Source organism: Lipotes vexillifer, unplaced genomic scaffold (assembly GCF_000442215.2).
Source record: "Lipotes vexillifer unplaced genomic scaffold, Lipotes_vexillifer_v1.1 scaffold802, whole genome shotgun sequence".
NCBI lineage: Eukaryota > Metazoa > Chordata > Mammalia > Artiodactyla > Lipotidae > Lipotes > Lipotes vexillifer.
In genome coordinates this window covers 447,733-468,596 of record NW_006790237.1, presented here as the reverse complement: position 1 = coordinate 468,596, position 20,864 = coordinate 447,733, and the positions used below count along the sequence as shown (strand labels likewise).

At 57.7% G+C, this 20,864-nt stretch overlaps 5 protein-coding genes across 8 annotated transcripts in view; 2 read left to right on the top strand and 3 right to left on the bottom strand.

Annotated features, from left to right (window-relative positions):
- Positions 1-2,548, bottom strand: part of SPHK2 (sphingosine kinase 2) — a 6,708-nt gene extending 4,160 nt beyond the window's left edge. For 2 of the 3 annotated variants that reach the window (XM_007463312.1, XM_007463313.1), the window contains exon 1: positions 2,510-2,548. In XM_007463312.1, the coding sequence (XP_007463374.1) occupies positions 2,510-2,548 (39 nt within the window). Of the gene's footprint in view, positions 1-1,493; positions 1,495-2,509 lie in introns of all 3 variants that reach the window. The other variant, XM_007463314.1, reaches the window with a different exon arrangement.
- A 1,115-nt stretch (positions 2,549-3,663) lies between these two features.
- RPL18 (ribosomal protein L18) lies at positions 3,664-7,916 on the top strand. 2 transcript variants are annotated; one of them, XM_007463309.1, is made up of 7 exons: positions 3,914-3,949; positions 5,166-5,252; positions 5,625-5,732; positions 6,280-6,378; positions 6,914-7,037; positions 7,198-7,267; positions 7,799-7,916. In XM_007463309.1, the coding sequence occupies exons 1-7, from the start codon at positions 3,947-3,949 to the stop codon at positions 7,872-7,874; spliced, it is 567 nt and encodes a 188-aa protein (XP_007463371.1). In that variant the 5' UTR covers positions 3,914-3,946; the 3' UTR covers positions 7,875-7,916. The 2 variants fall into 2 exon arrangements, with proteins under 2 accessions (XP_007463372.1, XP_007463371.1); XM_007463310.1 differs by lacking the exon at positions 5,166-5,252 and having other exon boundaries at positions 3,664-3,949; positions 7,799-7,914.
- Positions 7,917-9,956: 2,040 nt separating this feature from the next.
- On the top strand, positions 9,957-20,287 carry SACK1E (scaffolding CK1 anchoring protein E). Its single transcript, XM_007463440.1, is given in 9 exon segments — positions 9,957-10,430; positions 11,882-12,049; positions 12,403-12,527; positions 15,950-16,103; positions 16,106-16,399; positions 17,842-18,084; positions 18,986-19,064; positions 19,165-19,302; positions 20,154-20,287. Coding segments are annotated over 9 exon segments (1,809 nt in total).
- On the bottom strand, positions 14,311-14,691 carry SPACA4 (sperm acrosome associated 4). The gene has a single exon (XM_007463308.1). The coding sequence runs from the start codon at positions 14,689-14,691 to the stop codon at positions 14,311-14,313; it is 381 nt and encodes a 126-aa protein (XP_007463370.1).
- Positions 20,288-20,291: 4 nt separating the features above from the next.
- Positions 20,292-20,864, bottom strand: part of SULT2B1 (sulfotransferase family 2B member 1) — a 34,689-nt gene continuing 34,116 nt past the window's right edge. The window contains exon 7 of the mRNA XM_007463307.1: positions 20,292-20,501. Coding sequence (XP_007463369.1) covers positions 20,308-20,501 — 194 coding nt within the window. The 3' untranslated portion in view covers positions 20,292-20,307. The remainder of the gene's footprint in view (positions 20,502-20,864) is intronic.

Genomic DNA, 20,864 nt, shown 5'->3' with positions numbered 1-20,864 from the left:
AAAAACACACCAAAACACACACACACACACACACACACACACACACACACACACACACACACACACACACACACACAGAGTCAACTCCAGATGGAGAAAGTAACAAGGAAGAGGCACTCAGACACAAAGAAAAAGGTCTGAGAGCCAGAGAAACACTGAGAGGAGACAAACAGCTTCAGTGAGATGAAACCTAGTATAATGAAAGATACTTAGGGAGCAGAGTGAGAGTTTAGGGGCTCCAGAGGCCCTCTGAGAGTCAGACAACAGAGTTAGGAGAGAAAGAGCAGACAGGAGAGGCAAGAGGTAGGGGATGTAGTAGCTGGAGAAACTGAGAAGGGGGTGTGACATGGAGCAACTAAGTTGTCAGAGAGGTAGAGGAGCCACATGCAGGCACCTGCAAGGGAAAGGAGCCAAGAGCTGGACCTCAAGCACTGACCTGGGTGTCTGGCCGCCTGCTCTCCAGGGAGAGAGTGGGAGCTGGGCCTGAGGTCCCCTCCCCCTGCCCTCTGCCCAGCTTCTGCCTCCTCCTTCCAGCTCACCTTTGTTCCCCACTGCCCCGCCCACCCAGTCACCTATCAGTCCTGCCCCTCACCTTCCCCAGGCGCAGAACTGCCCCAGACACACCCCCATCTGTGGACTCACTCTCTGGAGCCACCTCTGCCCCCTACCCTGGGCAGCTCTTCAAGCCCCACCCTTAAACTTGCATTGACTCCCCCACACACACTTAGAGCCCTAGATCTCCCCCAGTCCTGGGGCCTGCGCCTTGGTCCCTAGGTCCCCAGGTCTCTGGCCTGGTCTTCATTTTCTCCACCCTCCATGTACCCCAGACCAGGGCCTGGGTCTCCATCCATAGGTCCCCCAATCCATAAGCCTGAGTCTCTGTCTCCTGTTCCCCGGGTCCCGGCCCTCCATCCCCACCCCACTTCCAGAACCCAGTTCCAGACCAGGGTTTTCATTCCTGGATCCCTCAGTCCTGGTTCTGGTTCTCCATCTCCATCCCACACCCCTAGTACCCAAGTCCCGGGCCTGCGTATCTGTTCCTCTTGCTCCCTCGTCCTGACTCGGGTCCCTGTCCCGACACCCCAGACCCTCCTCACACGCCGGATCCTCCTCCAGGCGGCCACTCAAGTCAGCACCAACTGCCCCCATCAGACCCAGGGGTGGGGGCGGAGGGTGTGCATCCGCTCAGCCAATGGCCGCGCGGCCGGCCTAAGTTGCACCAATAAGAGCGTTCGGGGGCGGGGCCAGCAGAGTCGCGAGCTTGGCGCAGGGGCCTGCCGCGGGAGAGCTTGAGAACTGGGCGGGGTAGCGCGCTTCGCGAGATCAGCCGCCATTGTAGGTGAGGGCACACGCGCAGCAGAGGCGGCTTCACGGAAACATGGCCAGAGCCCATGTCGCCATCTTTGTTGAGGGCAAGTGGGCCTCTCCCATCCTTTGACTTTCTAGAGAAGGGGCAAGGGGGAAAAGGTCTTTAACTGCAGATAGAGAATGACCCTAACACAGATAACAAAGACCCAGAGATATGCAAAAACAGTAAAAGGGAACAGTGAACCAGAGTCAGAGGCAATAAGAGACTTGAAGAGAGAGTGTTGTCTCTTTTTCAGACAGTTACAGAGAGTCAGAGAGATAGACATAAAGAAAAGCAGAGATACAAACAAAGAGACAAAGACAATGGAATTAAGAATGTGCAAGGTGGGCTTCCCTGGTGGCGCAGTGGTTAAGAATCCGCCTGCCGATGCAGGGGACATGGGTTCGAGCCATGGGTTCCACATGCCTCGCGGCAACTAGAGAAAGCCCACGGAACGAAGATCCAACGCAGCCAAAAATAATAAATAAATAAAATAAATAATAGATTTTAAAAACTGTGTAAGGTAAGGACATAAGAAAACCCAGAAAATGATGGACACAGCGAGACATGGGGGCAGACACTTTCAGAATGAAAACCAGGGAGGAGAGGCTCATTAATTCACAAACTATTTACCTTGGGCACAAGCTAGCGTGGGGGCAGCATGACATAAATATCTGCCCAGTGAATGACCCAGTTACATGGTAAGACGGAGACTCAGGAGAGAGACTGGGAGTATCTGAGAGAGACCTCTAGGTCAGGGGTGAGGGACAGAGAGAATGTTAGAGGCTGAGAGGAACTGAAGCCAAGAGACAGAAAGCAAAGATGTTGACAGAGATACAGAGAGGCAAAGACACGATGAAATTGAAAGAAATCAAGGCAAGAATAATATCAGGTGACCAATCAATGTACCTAGTGTTCAACTGAGAACAGCAACAGCACCAGATAACATGTGCCAAAAAATAACCCAGAGAGAGGGACAGAAACCCAGAAAGATGGAGAGACAGGGAAACACAGTGAGTGTGCTTAGGGCTCCAGGGGAAAGAAAGACAGATACAGTAATCAAAGAGGCTGGGACTCAAAGACCAAGGAACAGGGACAAGGAGGAGAGAAGGAAACTGTGTTCCACTGTATGGTGATCTGGACTTTCAGATGGACCCTTACCTGGTCCTGCTGCTCCTCTGCTTCAAGGTGTCCATTCATCTGCAGGCCCTCTGCTGTGTTATCACATCAGTAAGACCCTGGCCCTGGGTCGGAGGCCATGGGAAGGTGGTATGGACAAGGAGTCAGGCCTCATGGTGCAGGCCTGGCCTGTAGGAACATGAAGGGCAGAGGAAAGGAGGCCAAGCTAGCAGTGCTACTGGGCTTCCACGAAAATGAGTGGACAAGTCAGCTTCATCACTGCCCCAACCAGTCCATCTGGTCCCATCCAGTAAAGACTAATAACAGCAATAGACGCCCCTTTTTGCAGATAAGGAAAGTAAGGCACAGAGAAGTTACACGACTTGCCCCAAATCACAGAGAGGTTGCCCAAGGTCACACCATTAGTAAGTAGCAAAGCCAAGAATTGAATTCGGTTACAGATGGTATCACCATCTTTCTTTCTCCTCCTTGGATCTCCACCTTCCCTCTCTTTCTAGGTCTTCTAACTCCCCGGGTCACCATTTCGCCACCCTTGGTCTCTTTCCACTCCCCTTCTAGGTCTCCATTCCTCCTCCTCTTTGAATCTCTGTCTCCCTCTCTCTGAGTCTCTCCTCCCCACTCTTTCAGGAGTTTTTTACTCATCCCTCTCTCCACCCCATCCCCCAAGCCCCGGGGGCCTCAGCTTGCCTCCTCTGTGCTCCAGTACCTTGCACGTCCCTCAAACCGAACCCGCTGGGCCACTTGAATCTCTCGGCTGGGAAAAGCAGCCTCCAGGTGGCAGGGGCTGAGTAGGGTTCAGGGAAGGGCCATCTGGGGGCAGAGGGAGAAGCTGAACCTAAAAGGTGGAAATACAGAATGCCATAGACTGGGCTGCAGCAAGAAGATCTCGGGTTAGACCTCAAGTAAGACTTCCCGAGCTGCGGCCGCACCTGGGAAGCGCAGCACGAGATAAGGCAGATGTGGGCCTGATAAGGAAACGCCCAAAGCCTGAGGTCAGAGGTTTCGCGAGGTCCCGACTAGCTCCGCCAGCCCCGCCTCCTCACCTCCAATACTCGGCCCTCTAGGTCCTCCGGGAGCCACAGAGAGGCCTTCGGCGTCGGGCCAGAGCGTCACCGCACGCCACGTCTTCCTAGCTCCGCGCGACATCTCTCTGGCTCCGAGATCCCCTTCTGCCGGAAGACTATCAAGACCAGGGACTGGATAGGACCAGAGAGGCCTCCGACGTGCTGGCCCTCCCCTTCTTGGCGTAGCGCTTGGTCCCCTTTAGATGGTCCTCCACCCAATTCCGGAATCGCCCATCTAGCTGGTCCTCCTATTCACCATAGAGAGACACGAGTCAAGGTAGAGCGCCGCATCGCGCCCATGTGACGTCACGTAGGCGCCACTCGCTGAAGGCTTTCCCCGCCCATCCTGGTTCTGTTCTCTCTTTCCGGACCTGCCTAAGGAGGAGGCGCCATCATGGTGAGCGCGTTTTGCGGCGTTCGGGGCTTGATCATCCGCTGCCATCTGCCGGCTTCTCGCGCTGGGGACGTTCCAGAGTGAGGCAGGGGTTCGGGGGTGTTCGAAGGAGGTGACTCCCGCTGTGGGGAGCTATTTTGGGAGCCCGAAGACCAGGGATGGGCGTTCTCAACCTCCCGCCCCTCCCATAATCCTGTATTATAGGTCCCATCGAATAGATGACCAAATCGAGGGGCAAGGAGGTTAAGTTATATGACCGGGGTCACAGTGCCAGTAAGTGGCGGAGCCAGGATTCGGACCCAGGCGCTGCTCCCACAGCCACTCTTGCCTGTGCTGCCCCTGGATCCGTCACTCCCCAGCCTGAAAAGCTGGGTTCTGGGGCGGGGTGGGGGGGGTGTCAAGCGTCCGGTGCCCGGGTGTGGGGGCCAGGCAGGCTTCCGTTCGAGTCTCAATTCCCTACCCACCGTATCATCATTCCTGTGCGCAGAAAGCATCTGTTAATTGGAGACCCAGTAATTATGCCTCAAAGATGTGAGTTCGAGAAGAAATAAGTCAGAGGAAGTGCTCACCACGGGTCCCTGCGTACATTAAGTGCTGGATAAATGAGAACAATTAATAATTAGGTAGTTCTTTATAACTTATGACACAGCCTGAAAACTTGGAGGAAAGCAGGCAGGGGGTGTAGTGGAAATCGTGGGCTCCCTTCAGTCTTAGCACTACTGTGGGAAGCTGTGCTTCATAAGGAGGTCGTTCTAGGGCTGGTCTGTGCAGAGTAAGTTCTAGAAAAAAGGGTCGTTTCCTTTATAAGAACTTGGAGTCTGCCCTTGGTTTAAATGTTTTTGATAACGCTCCACGCATGGGAGCAAGGTTTGGGAGCTTAAATGATACTTATATTGTTGAAAAATACAGCTTCTAAAAAAGTAAAAACTTGAGTTAACGCGGCTGCTGTGTTAAGGTCTTTCACGGTGCTGTGTGCCATGAGTTGAAGGCTTTTTGTGTAGAATTAGGCTTCCCTCTCCTTTTTTTTTAAAACAAAGTCACTTGAGGCCCAGGGAGTTTTAAGTATTTTCCCAGAGGGCTCCCAGTGGTGGTCTGGGATTTGTTGTCTCCAGAGACTGGGTCTTTAGCTGTTTCTTAGAGGTGAGGAATAACAATGTTTATGGGGTGAGGAATCTGCCAGATCAGAGTTGGGTTCATGGTCTTCCCTTCACCCCTGCAGGGAGTTGACATCCGCCACAACAAGGACCGAAAGGTTCGACGCAAGGAGCCCAAGAGCCAGGACATCTACTTAAGGCTGTTGGTCAAGGTGAGGTTGGGGCCTAAGACCCCAAGGCAAGGCCACCCTGGAGATACCAATACAAGTTCTAGGGCCTCCATGCTGGTATTGGTCCCGGGCTCCTTGCAGGGGCCTCCAGGGCAGGCTCGAATCTCTGCTGCTTTCCCTTAGCTTTTGGAGACTCCAGTGTTTTCAGCCTCTGGGCTGGTTTACCGCTGGGGAGGGGGATTTTCTGGGTCCCTGGCCAGGAGGGACCTAGGCCACCTCTCTCCCGTGGGCTTAACGGGATGGGGCAAAGCCCTAAGTCACTTCTTTGCCCCTTCGTTAGAAAGCTGAGAGGGAGGGAGGGAGGGGTCCGGGTGGGCTGCCCCGGGTTTCATTTTCGTTTTCCTTCCCCTCCAGCTGTACAGGTTTCTGGCCAGGCGAACCAACTCCACCTTCAATCAAGTTGTGCTGAAGAGGTTGTTCATGAGTCGCAGCAACCGGCCACCTCTGTCCCTTTCCCGGATGGTGAGGGGCTGAGGCAGAGGGCATAGCCAGCCTGGGGAGCGACTGGATCGTGTCTGGAGCTGGACTTCGGGTGGAAGGGCGGGCTTGGAGCTCTCTGGTAGCAGCCTGGCTATCAGCTGGCTTAACCTCATCCATTGGTGGGTGCAGAGCTCTGACCCTCTGATTGTAGCTGAATCATGGGGGCATTGGACTGGCTTGGCCTCTTGATCTCATTTTCCTTCTCATTGTGTGTGTCTGGGGGTGGGTTACAGTGGCTTTATGAGATCTTCCTGAGGTTTCAAGTTATAGAGCATCTTCTGTGTCAGAAGCTTTCTGTAGGAGAGAACCGTGGAAGAATCTGTATTTTCTTTGGAGATTTTCCCAGACTGGACCTGAGATTAGGCTTGTGCTAGCTTGAGAGGTGTGGCATGGGTAGGTTTAGCCCAAACGGGACACAACTGTTGGTCCTTGGGATGCCTGAATGGGTGGGATTGGATTTAACCACCAGAAGGGACTTGTTTAATGTGCATTTCATCCCCCCCCCCCCCCCCCCCCCCCCCCCGCCCAGATTCGGAAGATGAAGCTTCCTGGCCGGGAGGGCAAAACGGCTGTGGTGGTAGGGACTATAACGGATGATGTGCGTGTCCAGGAGGTGCCCAAACTGAAGGTGAGTGGGGAGGGGGCTCAGGAGTGTGTTGGGTGGGTCACGGTGAGGTCCTATGGACCCAGCTCAATTTCTTGTGCCGCCGGCAGGCTCATCTCACCTCTGGGTGAGGCAGGCGTCGTGCCTGGGTTGAAGTGAGGGGTTGTCCCTCACATTGTTGACGGCGGGTATCCCTGGACAAGCCCATTCTGGGGCCCGGCTGATGGCGCTCGCTCTGGACCCAGACAGCCAGAGTTCAGACTTGGATTTCTCTGCCACTTTGTTATCTCTGGACAAAGTCTTGGATTTCTTTGTGCCTCAGTTTCCTTACACGTAATAGTTTCAGGTTGCGGTGTTAAAGGGGTTTCTAGAAGTAAAGTGGTAAGAATAGCTGTTGTGAACTCAGGAAGCTGCCTTCAGTAGTTGGTGGTGTTGGTGATCAGGCCGAGGAAGCAGCTGGGACTCCTCTGCTGGGCCTGGGCAGTGGACAGGAAGTCCCAGCAGCCCCTGGGTCGCCATCCAGGGGGCTCTGGCCACACCTGTCCTCTGTGTCCTCCAGGTGTGTGCTCTTCGAGTGAGCAGCCGCGCCCGGAGCCGCATCCTCAAGGCCGGGGGCAAGATCCTCACCTTCGACCAGTTGGCGCTGGACTCCCCTAAGGGCTGTGGCACTGTCCTCCTGTCTGGTGAGTGGTGCTTAGTGGCTTGAGGGGTTAGGGGTGTGTGAGGGGTCTGTCATGAGCTGTGGGACTGCTAGCAGCCTTTACCTTCCCAGGCCTGGGAGGTCAGTGACACTCCCACCCCACCCCAGATCAGCCTGAGCCACCGCTTCCTTCCCTTCCCCAGGTCCTCGCAAGGGCCGAGAGGTGTACAGGCATTTCGGCAAGGCCCCAGGAACCCCACATAGCCACACCAAGTGAGTATACCTATCCCTGGACCCCAGCCTGCAGGTGTAGGCGTTGCCACGCTTCCAGCTGCTTCTGTTTCTCCCACTAGTCCGGCCTCAGGTCTTTCTAGAATTCCCCCACCCTCTTACCCGCTTTTCTTTCAAGACTGCCTAAAGTTCTGTTCCTCGGGTGTTGAGCTCCCTGGACAGCCAGCGTCACAGATGCAGGCCTCCCAGGGCCTGTCCCCGTCTTTCTGGTGGGGCCTGCATTCTGTCCAGTGCCGGGGCGCCCAGGTGGATGGCCCTGGGGCCTACCTAGCACAGGCGCTTCAGCAGCCACTCCTGCCAGTTTCGCTTCCTGCGCTGCCAGGCTTTTCCAGCAGCGGACTTGGTGTCCCCACTGACGCTGTTTGTGTTGAGTGAGACCCCCTTCTGGTGTCCCTGTGCTCCTCTGTTAGAGCAAGCAGCTCTCTTCTGAGCTCCCAGCCAGACAGGTGGCGGTGGCGTCCCTCACTTGTCTGTAACATGTGCCTCTTCTCACCCTCCCTCCTCTCCCTGCAGACCCTACGTACGCTCCAAGGGCCGGAAGTTCGAGCGCGCCAGAGGCCGACGGGCCAGCCGTGGCTACAAGAACTAACCCCAGATCCTACCTTGTTATTAAAAAGATTTTGGTTGCTAATGGCCTTTTGTGCGTTATTGGGGAACGGGGTAGGGGGAGGGAGAGGGTCGGAACACGCCTTTGTTTGGGGGAATGGTTGCCACGCCCCTTTCTGGGGAGACCAGCCTTTGGGGTGAGCCCCTTCTGCTGTGCTGGGGGATGGAGCCTACGGTCCCAGGTGTGTGTGGTGACTGCCCTAAGCCTGTTGGCCCCCTTGGACCTCGCTTCACCGTTGGCAAGCCCCAGCTCTTTCCCAGGTGTGTGGTGAAGCACCTGCTTTTCGAGTTAGCCGCGCCTGCTCTTACTAAAGGAACCGAGTTAGCCGCGCCTGCCCTTATTAAAGGAACCGCGCTCCCCTCCCGGATCTCTGCGCTCGGGATGGCTGGCAGGGCTCGGACCGGGAAGTTATAAATGGGGCGGGCCGCTGTGGGGGAGGGGGCATGTGGGAATAGGTGATACGCTCCCCCTCCCCCGAAGCTTGAGTCAGGCAGGCCGCCAGTCCCTGGGCGAAGCCTGTTGAGTGTGTTCCTGGAGCTGGGACCTTACTGTCCTCTGCCTCCAGGGACCTGTGTCAGCCCTACCCCTGTGTCTGCACAAGGGGCCGTGGTCCCCGGATCCCGGGAAGAAACCCGGTGAATAAGGCGAGGCGGCTGGAAGAGCCGCAGAAATAAAAGGAGGTCTCCAGGCCCTTGATCTGACTGTTCTCTGAAAAGGCAAGAGAAGGAGGGGTAGGGGTTGGAGACCTGGATGCAATGGGGGGGGGGGTCTGGGGAGGGCAGGAGGGAGAGGGAGTGGCCTGGCTTTATTCCCCTTCCTTCTCTTTGCAGGGCTGGTCGCTGTGCTCTGGAGAAAGGGAGCAGACTGGGTGCTGGGATTGGAAGGAGGGCTGCTTGTTGGCAGGGATCAGGGGTCCACCCACCAGAAGCAGGGTCAGGATCCTCAAAGGGGCAGCTTGGGAGGGAGAGACGCAGGGTGTTCCTTGTCTAGGAATAAGTGGATGGTCCGATAGCAGGAGATAGTGGGATTAAGGCAGAAATCCAGGCTGGAGTCAGCATTGATTAGAGGACAGCCAGAAACAACCCAGTGGCCCAGGAGACAGGCAGGGGCAGCAGTCTGAGGAACTGTGGCTAGTTAGTCGGCCCGGCCCCTCAATCTAGATGGGCTGGTTCCTTGATAATCAAACCGTCTGTAGAGGGCATCCACCACTGCAGCAGCCTGAGTGGGTGTGAATGCTCAGGAAGCAGAGTCCTCAACCGGCAGAGGAGACAGACCTAGTTCCCCAGCTGGGGAAGGTGATGCCGAGGTTTAGGGCTGGAGTGCATTCTTCCAAGGCTGAGAGGAGAGATTCAAAGAGAAGGCTTCCGGGATGGTCAGCCAGTGAGAGCTGGTGAGCCAACCAGCTGGTTGTGGGGAGAAACCGGTTCTAACGGAGCCAGCTGGGTGCCCCACTCGGCGGTCAGATACTGAGTGTCAGTTGGAAGCAATCGGTGTCTTCCAGACAAAGAGACAGCCAGAGAGGGTCAGTTAGATGTGCTGTCTGCCAGGGACAAACAAGCATCTCACTCTGCCTTTAGTTAGGGACATTTGGGTGCTCAGAGACGGGCAGACAGCCTGTTGCCTGAAGATGGGGAAGTCAGCCTGAGCCAGCCGAAGGGTCAATTGGGGCATCATGTAGCCAGCGGGCTGGAGGTGGCTGGTGTGTCGGGGAGCAGAGATGGGCAGCTGATGGATCGCACAGTTGGAGACAGTGTCAGGTGGTCAGCCTGACCAACACGCAGGGCCAGTCATAGGCTCATCCAGACCATCAGAGGCTGGCAGGAAGCTCAGATGGCCGGTGGGCTGTTGGTCTGAGCAGAGCCACGCACCTGGTGGTTAGTCACTTGGGCAGTCTGATTATCAGGACGGCAAGCCAGGGACAGTGCAGGGAGCCATTTGGACTTAGGGCTGTCCTGTCTTGCACAGCCACACAGACTCTGTCGGGAGACCCCCAGATGCTCAGTGCCCAGAGACGGCCAAGCCCTTGGACATCCAGCCTCTCCATCCTCCCACCTGAACGGCCTGATGGCAGCCTCCCAGCTGGCAGCACTGGGAGGAATGGAGTCAGGGGCCGGGCAGCTGCCCCTGACCGAGGCCGCTCCCAGCTTCCTGTATTCCGAGGGCCAGAGGCTGGCGCTGGAGGCTCTGCTGAGCCGGGGCGCAGAGGCATTTGAGGCCTGCGTGCAGCGCGAGGGGCTGCGGCCCTTCCTGAGTGGAGATGAGCTCCGGGGCCTGGTGGCAGCGGCTGAGGACTGGACAGCAGCGAAGCAGGAGCCTAGCAGGGCAGCAGAGGGAGCCACCGCCACCGATGGGGACTTGGGCAGCCTGACCTACTGGCCTGGACAGTCAGAGGAGCCGGTGCCCGCGCTGCGGCTGGGCTGGCCGGAGGACTCAGCCTGGAAGGGTATCACCTGGGCACAGCTGTACACCCAGCCACCTGGCGAGGGCCAACCGTCCCTCAAGGAGCTGGTGCGCCAGGAAATCCAGGCCGCCCACAAGGTGGGGGCCTCAAGGGCCTAGTGTCCCTTCCTCAGACCCAGTCATCCTCACATGCCAGCCCCCAGATATGGGAGTGAGTACACATCACTTGGGAGCCAGGCATTCTGAGCTGTGCCCTCCTGGAACTTGTGTGTCCACATCCCTGGAACCCAGGAATCCATACCTCCCAGCCCCCAGGACTTGGGCACCCATACCCCCCAGATCTCATCCTCTCCCTCTTACATATGGGGGGAGGTCCCACCTTCTCCCCAGGACCTGGGTGCCTTAGGCATCCATGGCCCTTGGACCTACTTATGACACCCCTAGTCTCAGTCATCTCCTCTACGACCTCCACCACCAGGGTGGCGGTCTCCATCCTCCTTTCGGGGAGGGCCCAGATGTCTCCCCTGCAGCACTCCCTGGACAGCACTTTTCTTTTTTTTTTTTTTTAGCAGTTTAGTTACATATTTTATTTATTTATTTAATTTTATTTTCAACTGCGTTGGGTCTTCGTTGCTGCACGCGGGCTTTCTCTAGTTGCGGTGAGCGGGGGCTACTCTGTTGTGGTGCGCGGGCTTCTCATTGCAGTGGCTTCTCTTGTTGAGGAGCACGGGCTCTAGGTGCGCGGGCTTCAGTAGTTGTGGCATGTGAGCTCAGCAGTTGTGGCTCGCGGGCTCTAGAGCACAGACTCAGTAGTTGTGGTGCACGGGCTTAGTTGCTCTGCCGCATGTGGGCTCTTCCCAGACCAGGGCTCGAACCCGTGTCCCCTGCATTGGCAGGCGATTCTTAACCACTGCGCCACCAGGGAAGTCCCCCCCATTCTTTAACAGTTTTTCTGTTACTGCTCCCATGCTAAGTGCTTTATATGAATTAACCTGCCTAATCCTCAGGAGGACCCTGTGAGGTTGAGACTTACTGTACCCATTGAGGAGATAGGGAAACTGAGGCATGGCAGATTGTCTCTTGCCTGTACGTGGCCGAGTGGGGATCTGAACCAAGGCTGTCTGGCCAGTGAGTCAGGGTTCATCACCACTACCTTTTTCCGTCTGCAAGATCCAGGCCTTCAGCACCCCCCAGTCCCCAGAGCTCGCCTTGGTGGCCCGGCAGGTTATCCCTCCCGAGGACCCAGGTGGGCAGCTGCCCACAGTGCCCTGCAAGGGCCTCCAGACCACTGACCTCTGGAGCAGGGCAGCCATGTAGTGGTGTCACAGCTCAAGGGATACCGTTGCAGACGTGTGATTTATGATAACAGTTTTCAAGCAGTTAGAGGTGTGGGTCCTGAGGAAGGGCTGTTTTCTTCTCATTCACAGATAGGCGCTGCATGAACATAGTGCATGTCTGGGGGGGGTCTCCCCCTCAGGCTCCCTGAATATCCCATGGAGACTGGGCCCTTAAACTCTCCAGAGCACCTCACCCTCTGAATGTCCCCCTAAGCCCTAGGCTCCACCCACAGCCCCTCTCCCCACCCTCAGCTGGTGGCCGTGGTCATGGACATCTTCACTGACCCAGACCTGCTTTCGGACCTGGTGGATGCTGCCACACGCCGCTGGGTGCCCGTCTACCTGCTCCTAGACCATCAGCAGCTGCCTGCCTTCCTGATTCTGGCCCAGCAACTGGGGGTGAACCCCTGGGCCACTGAGGTAGGGGCCTGGCAGGAGGGACCCCTGAGTCCCCAATGCCCTGGCACTGGGAGCATCAGGTGAAGACCCTTCCATGGGGTCCTGGGTCATCGAGGTGGATGCCAGCTGAGAGAGTCCCCTGAGATGTGATGCCCATGACAGGGGGGGAAACCGGGGTCAACCTTCTCATGGGGCCCCTCTGAGTCAGGAATATCTGCAACAGACCCCTGAGGCCCTGGAGAAGCTGGGACAGAACCTTCCAGAGAGTCATGGGCCACTTAGGTAGGACCAGCCTATAGGGATCCTGAGCCCTCGGCACTGGGTGGAGGTCTGGGGGGTCGGCCTGAGCAAAAGGCTTGCCTCCCCCACCCCAGAACCTGGACATCCGAGTCGTGCGGGGCTGCAGTTTCCAGAGCCGTTGGTGTCGGCAGGTGAGCGGCAACATGCGAGAAAAGTTTGTGCTGCTGGACAGCGAGAGGGTCATCTCAGGATCCTACAGGTGCGGCTACCCCCACCCCTCACCACACTGCCCCGTCTCCTGTCCCCAACTCTCCCTCAGTGGCTTCAGACAGCAGTTGGCATCCCCTTTCCCAGACTCTCTTTCCTCATCTGTAAAATGGGTCTAAAGCCCCTGCTTGGGAGAGGAGGCGTCCTGTAGCAGAACAGGCTGGCACTGGCCCTGCTGCTGGGCTGTTTAGTGGCTTAGGGGTAAGTCTTCATCTCTGTGACCTCTGTGTTTCCTCATCTGGAAAACTGGGCTCTCACTTGGTGTGTGGGAGTTTCCAAGCCAGGGCGACCTGGATTGAAGTCTGAGCTCTGCCTTGGGTGAGTAACTCCACCTCTCTGAGCATCTGTACAAAAATCAGAGCTGGTATGCAAATGGCCCAGCCCTCAGACCATCTCACATCCCTCCTCTGCTCCCTTTGGGGTCTGATTGATCCTGGAACCTGGCTCTGTGACTTCTTAGTTCTGTGACATTGGGTCTTCCCCACTCTGAACCTCAGTTTTCCCATCTGGAAAGTGTGAAAATAGCAGCATTTACTTCCTGGGAACAGCATGTCAGGGGGCACGTGGACTCCGGGTCAGATGGCCTGGGGTCAAATCCTAGCTCGGACAGTTACTGGCTGTGTGACTTTGCATAACTGACTTCCCCTCTTTGTGCCCCAGTTTCGCCCTCTAGACAATGGGATGGTTCAGTTAGTGCGTCTACAGCAAGGTTTCTCAACAGAGGTACTACTCACATTCGGAGCCGGATGACTCTGTGCTGTGGGGGGGCTTCCCTGGGCTGAACTGCCCTCTACCCAGGAGATGCTGGTAGCGCTCCCCCCTCCCCAAGTACAACTACGCAAACCGTCTCCAGACTTTGCCCGGTGCCCCCTGAGAGGCAGAAGTGCCCACTTGATTACCTTTGCTTGGCTTTTTAATCTATCTATCTATCTATCTATCTATCTATCTATTTATTTATTTATTCTGTGTTGGGTCTTCGTTGCTGTGCGAGGACTTTCTCTAGTTGCGGCGAGCGGGGGCCACTCTTCATCGCAGCCTCTCTTGTTGCGGAACACAGGCTCCAGACGCGCAGGCTCAGTAGTTGTGGCTCACGGGCCTAGTTGCTCCGCGGCATGTGGGATCTTCCCAGACCAGGGCTCGAACCCGTGTCCCCTGCATCAGCAGGCAGATTCTCAACCACTGCGCCACCAGGGAAGCCCTCTTTTTCTTTTTTTTGTCTGCAACACGCAGCTTGCGGGATCTTAGTTCCCCAACCAGGGATTGAACCCTAGGCCCTTGGCAATGAAAGCACAGAGTCCTAACCACTGAACCGCCAGGGAATTCCCGAGACTGGGAGGTTTTGAAGAGAATCCACGTTCCCAGCTTCACTTGGGGATTCAATGAGATAATGATGCCTGGCATGGAACGTAAGAAGTGCTCCATAAACGTCAGCTGTTGTTTATTATTATTTGTTTTTTACCATATTTCATAGACTCTAAGGTGCCACCAGAGCAAAGAAGCATCCTGATCAAAATGTGAAAAGATACGCGTCTTAGAACCAATGAAATACAATAGTACAGTCAAACCCATAGGGCATGGTTCCCCACCACTAAATCAGGCCTGAGGATGCTTCGCTGAGCACTGGGCTCTGGTGACAGCCCTGGAATGGATGAGGCCAGGGCCACAAGGGGTTGTCCAGGGCCTCTGGCCATTTGATAGGGGAAGGGGATGGAGGCAGGGGGCATGGGGGGCAGCGCAGGCGGGAGACCAGTCCTGGGCCCTGCCCTCCAGGTTGGTCACAGCAAATGTCGGAGCAATTGCAGCACGCCCAGCGCCAGGCCGGTGCTGGCCCGTGCCATCTGGCCGCCTGTGGGGTGGGGGGCCCCGTTACACAGGTGGCCGGTGCAGCAGTCGGTGGTGAGGCTGTAGGTGACACCCATGTAGCTGACGGGCTCCTCGTGGCCACACGAGGTGGCCTGCACGCAGCCTTTGTTGATGATGGGGCTGATGCCGGGGGCCACCCCATGGCCCGTGAAACAGTCCTCGTCATCGCCACAGCGCATGTGGGTGCCGGGACAGATCATGGAGTCGGTCAGCTCACAGAAGACGCAGTCCTTGGTGCCCATCGTGCCTGGGGGCAGAGCCATCACCAGAAGCAGCAGCCAGCCGAGGACCATGGTGGCCTGGCAGCGGTGACGGTGCCCAAGCCAGGCAGTAGGCTTCCTGGGCCTCCCGGAACTGCTGAATGGCACTCCTCACGCCCGCAATGCTTGTACCCCTGGTTCTGCTCTCCCAGGATCAGCACCTGGTGTGTCCTTGGTTCCCAATGCTCCGCATCCCTCTTGGAAGCTCCGCTGTGACCACAGCTTTCCAGTCCTTGGGTCTCAGAAACTCCCCCGGGACGGAGATGAGCCAGTGGCGCTGCCTGACAAGAGACTTTGTGGAGCGGAATGGGGTGACCTCACAGACCCCACCCAGGGTTCCCACTGACTGCTCTGGGGGTGAGGTCATAGGTGGGGGAGGGGTGTCACAATCTGAGGGGCAGGCTGGCCGGCTGACCTGCTCGGGAGCACGGACACTGCCACTCCACCTAGGTAAGGAAGCTCAGATCAACTTTCATCATCTCGGCTGCGAACTGATTGGCTCTGCTGGGCGCTGGGTGCTGTCCCGCCGAGTGCAAGATACACAGCCCAGGGCGAGCCTGTTTTTCCGATGGGCAAACCGAATGAAGCTCAGGAAGTAAAATTGATATGTCCAAGGTCCCCTGAGCCAGGACAAGAGTCCAGGTTCATTTAATTCAAAAGAGAGCATTTACTGAGCACCTGCTGTGTACCAAGACTTGTGCTCAATGCTTTAAATCACAACCACTGTGGTCACAGGGATAGTAAGGGCACAGCTCACCATGGCTCACAGGCTTTTAATGCTGGGCACCTACCAGGCCCCGGGCATGAGGCCTGACCCATGTTCTCTGATTCTAATCTTCCTACCTTTTAGCTCCATATTACAGATGAACAAACTGAGGCAGGGACCAGGCACACCTAGAGCCTGGCACACAGCAAGCACTTAATAAATGGCAATCATTGTAGGAAGCAGCTGAGTCTTCAGTCCCTGAGGGTGTCAGAATCCCATCTCTCTCCAGAGGGAGAAACTGAGGCATCCCTCCATGGGGACAGGGCAGAGGCCAGGTTTAAACTCGAGTCTGATTCCAGATGATCATTTAAGTATGTTAACTGATATTGTCTTCACATCAACCCTCTGGGGTAGGTACTTCATTGTTCCCATTCTACAGAGGTGCATGTTGAGGCCAGAGGGATGGCAGGACTTGGCGGAGGTCACAGAGCCCGCCCTGGGACCAGGTTGGGGCCTGGTGATGGGGGCCAGACCAGGCTTCTGGGGCTGCTTGGAGATCCTGACCCCCACCTCTGTGCCCCCCAGCTTCACATGGAGTGACTCACGCCTGCACCGTGGTCTGGTGACCCTGCTGACCGGTGAGATCGCCGATGCCTTCAGCCGAGAGTTCCGGACACTCTATGCGGCCTCCTGGCCGCCCCCGCCCGTGCCCACCCCGGGTCCCTTTGTCAGAGCCCTGGGGGGGGGGGGCAGCTGGCCTACAGCCCGCATCGCGTGGCCCGCCGCTGCTCCGTGGCCCCCCTGTCGCCGCCACCACTGCCTGATGGCTCGCTGGCCCAACGCCTGGCCACCTGCCGAGTCTTCGAGGGGGACAGGCAGGAGACCCTGGCCAAGCCAGGGCCAGCTCTTAGCGACATCCTGAGGAGTGTACAGCGTGCCCGGACCCCCAGTGGCCCCCTGGCCCAGCCCAGCCGCTCCCTATGGGACCTGAGCCGCCTGTCCCAGCTGTCAGGCTCTAGTGACGGTGACAATGAGGTGAGACCTGGTGGCTGGCCTGAGAGAGAATAGCTGGAAGAGGAAAGAGGCATGTGAGGGCCTGCGATGCGCCTGGCCCCGGGGGTGGGGTGGGGCGGGGAAAAGCAAAACTGCTCCCCTGCGTTCATAACTGCATCATCCACTTCCTGTATACCTACTGTGTGCTGGGCAGGGGAGCGCCTGGTAACACTGGGCAGAGACCCCGAGAGCCCTGGGTGTGAAACCTGGCAAGATACACCAACGGTGAGAGTCCCGGGCATGGGAGGGGGAGAAATGCCTTCTCTGAACCTCAGTGTTCTCATCAAGGAAATGGGCTGAGCTAGTGTCCCCATCCTCAGTTTGCTTGGGAGGAGGAGTCAATGAAATCAAAAGAAATAGAATAATCACCATCATTACAATAAATTCCTAAAATGGAATTTATTTTGATTTCCTGATATCCTCCCAGGGCAATGAAGCGATACTCTTATTACGCTCACTTTTATGGATGGGAAAGCTGAGGCTCAGAGAGGTTGTGTTTAACTTGCCCAAGTCAAAGCAATGATCTTTTGAGGGCACCTTGCCACGTGCCAGGCCCCATGCCAAGCGTTTTCACAGAGGTGGTTAAATGTAACCCTATGAGGTAGATGTGATTACAGCTCTCCACCCACCCATTTCACAGATGGGGAAACTGAGGCACCAACGAGGAATTGGACCTTAGCCCCGGTTGCCTCCCAGGCAAGACTTTTAAATGCTCTGCTTGCTGGCTTCCTGGATTCGAGTGTGCTAGGGGTATTGGGAGGGGATTAGGGAAGGTCAGGGGGGTCTCCCCTCCCTTCCCCCAGCTGCTTAGACACTGGGGTTCCAGCAGAGCCTGCCCCAGTTCTCTGGGGAGCCCTGGGCGGGGCCTCAGTGTCCTCGGCTGTGAAGTGGGCTATGGAGAGGGTAAGAGCAGAGCCACGTGGGAGAAACCGGTGGATTCTCCTTGGATCCAGACAGACCTGGGGTCAGTTCCTCTGTGAGCTGTGCCCCCTCTGAGCCTCAGTTTCCCCATCTGCTAAGTGGGAGCTCAAGGACTCTCTGGAGGGTGAGGGAGAAAGTCCCAGGAATCACCTCCCTCCACCCGGGTCAAGAGGGATGGGCAAGGGCCAGGCCCTCACTTCTCCCCAATCCTGAGCCGCCCTCACCCAGCATCAACTCCCTTGGCAAATATTTGCTCCCCCCATGAAGCTGCCGGCTGCTTCCTGTTCCTCCCCCACTGCAAAGCTGCGCGTGGGGATGCAGCTCCTTGCCCCTTCTGTAGGTCTGGGCGTCCCTGGCCTCCCCACTCACTTCCCTCCTGGTTCTGGAGACCCCTCTCGGAGTTTCACACCCTCCCCTCCGTCATCACCTCCCTCCGGTCTCACCTCCTTCCTCCTCTGGGCTCCCAAGAGCCTCCTCTCACCTCCCGCTCTGTCCCTCCACAGCTCAAGAAGTGCTGGGGCTCCAAGGACACCCCAGCCAAGGCCCTGATGAGGCAGCGGGGCGCTGGAGGGGCCCCTGCTGGTGAGGCGGACTCTGATCCGCTGGCCCCGTCCCAGCCCTGGCGCGGCCCCTTGCCTCTCATCCCTGCCCGCCGCCTCCACTATCCGTCCCCGACCCGAAGGCGGTTTGGTGAAGATGCTGCCTCCAAACTCCCAGAACCCAGAGGCATCCGGCACCCAGACCGGGCCGCCCACCCAGGACTCAGGGGGCGGCGCTGACAGGAGCCGAAGCCAAATGGGGCTGGCCCCGTCCCAAGACAGTCGGACAACTGTTGCTCAAAGCCCCCCTGCCTCACTGTTGTACCTTGAACAAGGCTTCTGGCCTCAGTGTCTGGGAAGTGGAAGGGATTTTTTTTTTTTCTTTTCACTTGTTCTAGAACTTGGGCAAGCCCGGTGCTCACTCTAGACCTCACTGTCACAGCCTAGAAAATGGGCATAAGGTCTCCACCAGCTGGGATCCTAGAACAGCACACATCCTGTTCCGGCCGGGTCAGAACTTCTCTGAGGAGAGGCCTGGCTGAGTGGCCCCCATGCTGGAATTGTGTGGAGTGAAGATGGGGCATCCCTGGGGCTGAGGGGAGGCTTCCTGCACCCGCCATGCTCAGGAGCTGTGGGTAAACTGAGCTTGGCCGAGGAGAGGAGAGAACCTGAGCTGAATCATGAGGGACTAGAAATTGGTGAGGACACACCTGTTGGGGAACAGGTGAGGGCCATGGAGAGGGACCCAGCAGGTGCTGGAACTGTTTTGTGGGCACTAACGGGTGAGCTGTTAGGGCTGCCTTTTACCTCTGCTCAGAATAAAGCCGCTTCATGCCAGAAACTTGCATTTCCACAGTCTCGTGGGAGACCCAGGAGTCCAGACCTGGCCCCCTACTCCCTCAGACCCAGGAGTCCGGGGCCCCAGCACCCTCCTCCCCAAGGACCCAGGGGTCCTGGTCTGCATCGCTCTGCTCCCCAAGGATCCAGGAGTCTGGGCCGCAGCACCCTGACCCTGGGGGGGTCAGGTGCCCAGTGCTGGCCTCCCTGCCCCCACCTTTGCCTCTGGGAGAGGCTTCTGAGTCACCGACCCCACTCTTCCCCTCCACAGCTCAAGAAGTGCTGGGGCTCCAAGGACACCCCAGCCAAGGCCCTGATGAGGCAGCGGGGCGCTGGAGGGGCCCCTGCTGGTGAGGCGGACTCTGATCCGCTGGCCCCGTCCCAGCCCTGGCGCGGCCCCTTGCCTCTCATCCCTGCCCGCCGCCTCCACTATCCGTCCCCGACCCGAAGGCGGTTTGGTGAAGATGCTGCCTCCAAACTCCCAGAACCCAGAGGCATCCGGCACCCAGACCGGGCCGCCCACCCAGGACTCAGGGGGCGGCGCTGACAGGAGCCGAAGCCAAATGGGGCTGGCCCCGTCCCAAGACAGTCGGACAACTGTTGCTCAAAGCCCCCCTGCCTCACTGTTGTACCTTGAACAAGGCTTCTGGCCTCAGTGTCTGGGAAGTGGAAGGGATTTTTTTTTTTTCTTTTCACTTGTTCTAGAACTTGGGCAAGCCCGGTGCTCACTCTAGACCTCACTGTCACAGCCTAGAAAATGGGCATAAGGTCTCCACCAGCTGGGATCCTAGAACAGCACACATCCTGTTCCGGCCGGGTCAGAACTTCTCTGAGGAGAGGCCTGGCTGAGTGGCCCCCATGCTGGAATTGTGTGGAGTGAAGATGGGGCATCCCTGGGGCTGAGGGGAGGCTTCCTGCACCCGCCATGCTCAGGAGCTGTGGGTAAACTGAGCTTGGCCGAGGAGAGGAGAGAACCTGAGCTGAATCATGAGGGACTAGAAATTGGTGAGGACACACCTGTTGGGGAACAGGTGAGGGCCATGGAGAGGGACCCAGCAGGTGCTGGAACTGTTTTGTGGGCACTAACGGGTGAGCTGTTAGGGCTGCCTTTTACCTCTGCTCAGAATAAAGCCGCTTCATGCCAGAAACTTGCATTTCCACAGTCTCGTGGGAGACCCAGGAGTCCAGACCTGGCCCCCTACTCCCTCAGACCCAGGAGTCCGGGGCCCCAGCACCCTCCTCCCCAAGGACCCAGGGGTCCTGGTCTGCATCGCTCTGCTCCCCAAGGATCCAGGAGTCTGGGCCGCAGCACCCTGACCCTGGGGGGGTCAGGTGCCCAGTGCTGGCCTCCCTGCCCCCACCTTTGCCTCTGGGAGAGGCTTCTGAGTCACCGACCCCACTGGCGTGCCAGGTGGGTTAGAGGACCTCGCCCTCCCCAGGCCTTGGATGCCCTGCTCGGGTCCCCACCCCGGCCTCGGTGGCCGGCAGAGGCGCCCCGTCCGCCCTCGCGCGCCCCCTGCCGCCCGCCGGCGGCACGCCACCTCCACGGCGCATCGAGGAGCCGGGGCAGTAGCGGTGCGTTTATTCTCAGGGTCACGGGTGGGGTGGCTCGGAGGCCTGGTCTGGGCTGGGACTCGGGTTGGGACTGGGGTCGGGGTCCGGACCGGCGTCCTCGGGGTCCACGTCCCAGGGGAAGGTCGGCAGCCCCCGCATCCGCTCGCGGTAGACTCGGTCGAAGGCTTCGCTCTGCGCCACCGTGAAATGGTTCTTCCAGTCACCGCAGATCCCTGGAGGGAAGGGAGGGGCGGCCGAGGTGAGGAGTAATCCAAAGCATCGTCCCCCGCCCCCAAGATCCCGGCACCTTCTTTCCCACCTCCTGGCCTTTGCCTATGGCGTTCCCTTTGCAAGAAGCGCTGTCCTTCCCCCGGCCCCCTCCATCTCCATTTTTGCCCCTTCCCCTCCTGTGATGATGGCTGACACTTACTTACACTGGCTACCAGTCGCCTGGCCAGACCCCTGGGCGCCATTCTTGCCCCCTCCCTCCCTCAGCTTCCTCCTGCCCTACTCCTCCCTCCAGCAGACCTCCTACCTTCCTCCACCGACCTCTTAGATGTCTACCCAGAACATCCGCCTCCTCACCTAGCATTCCT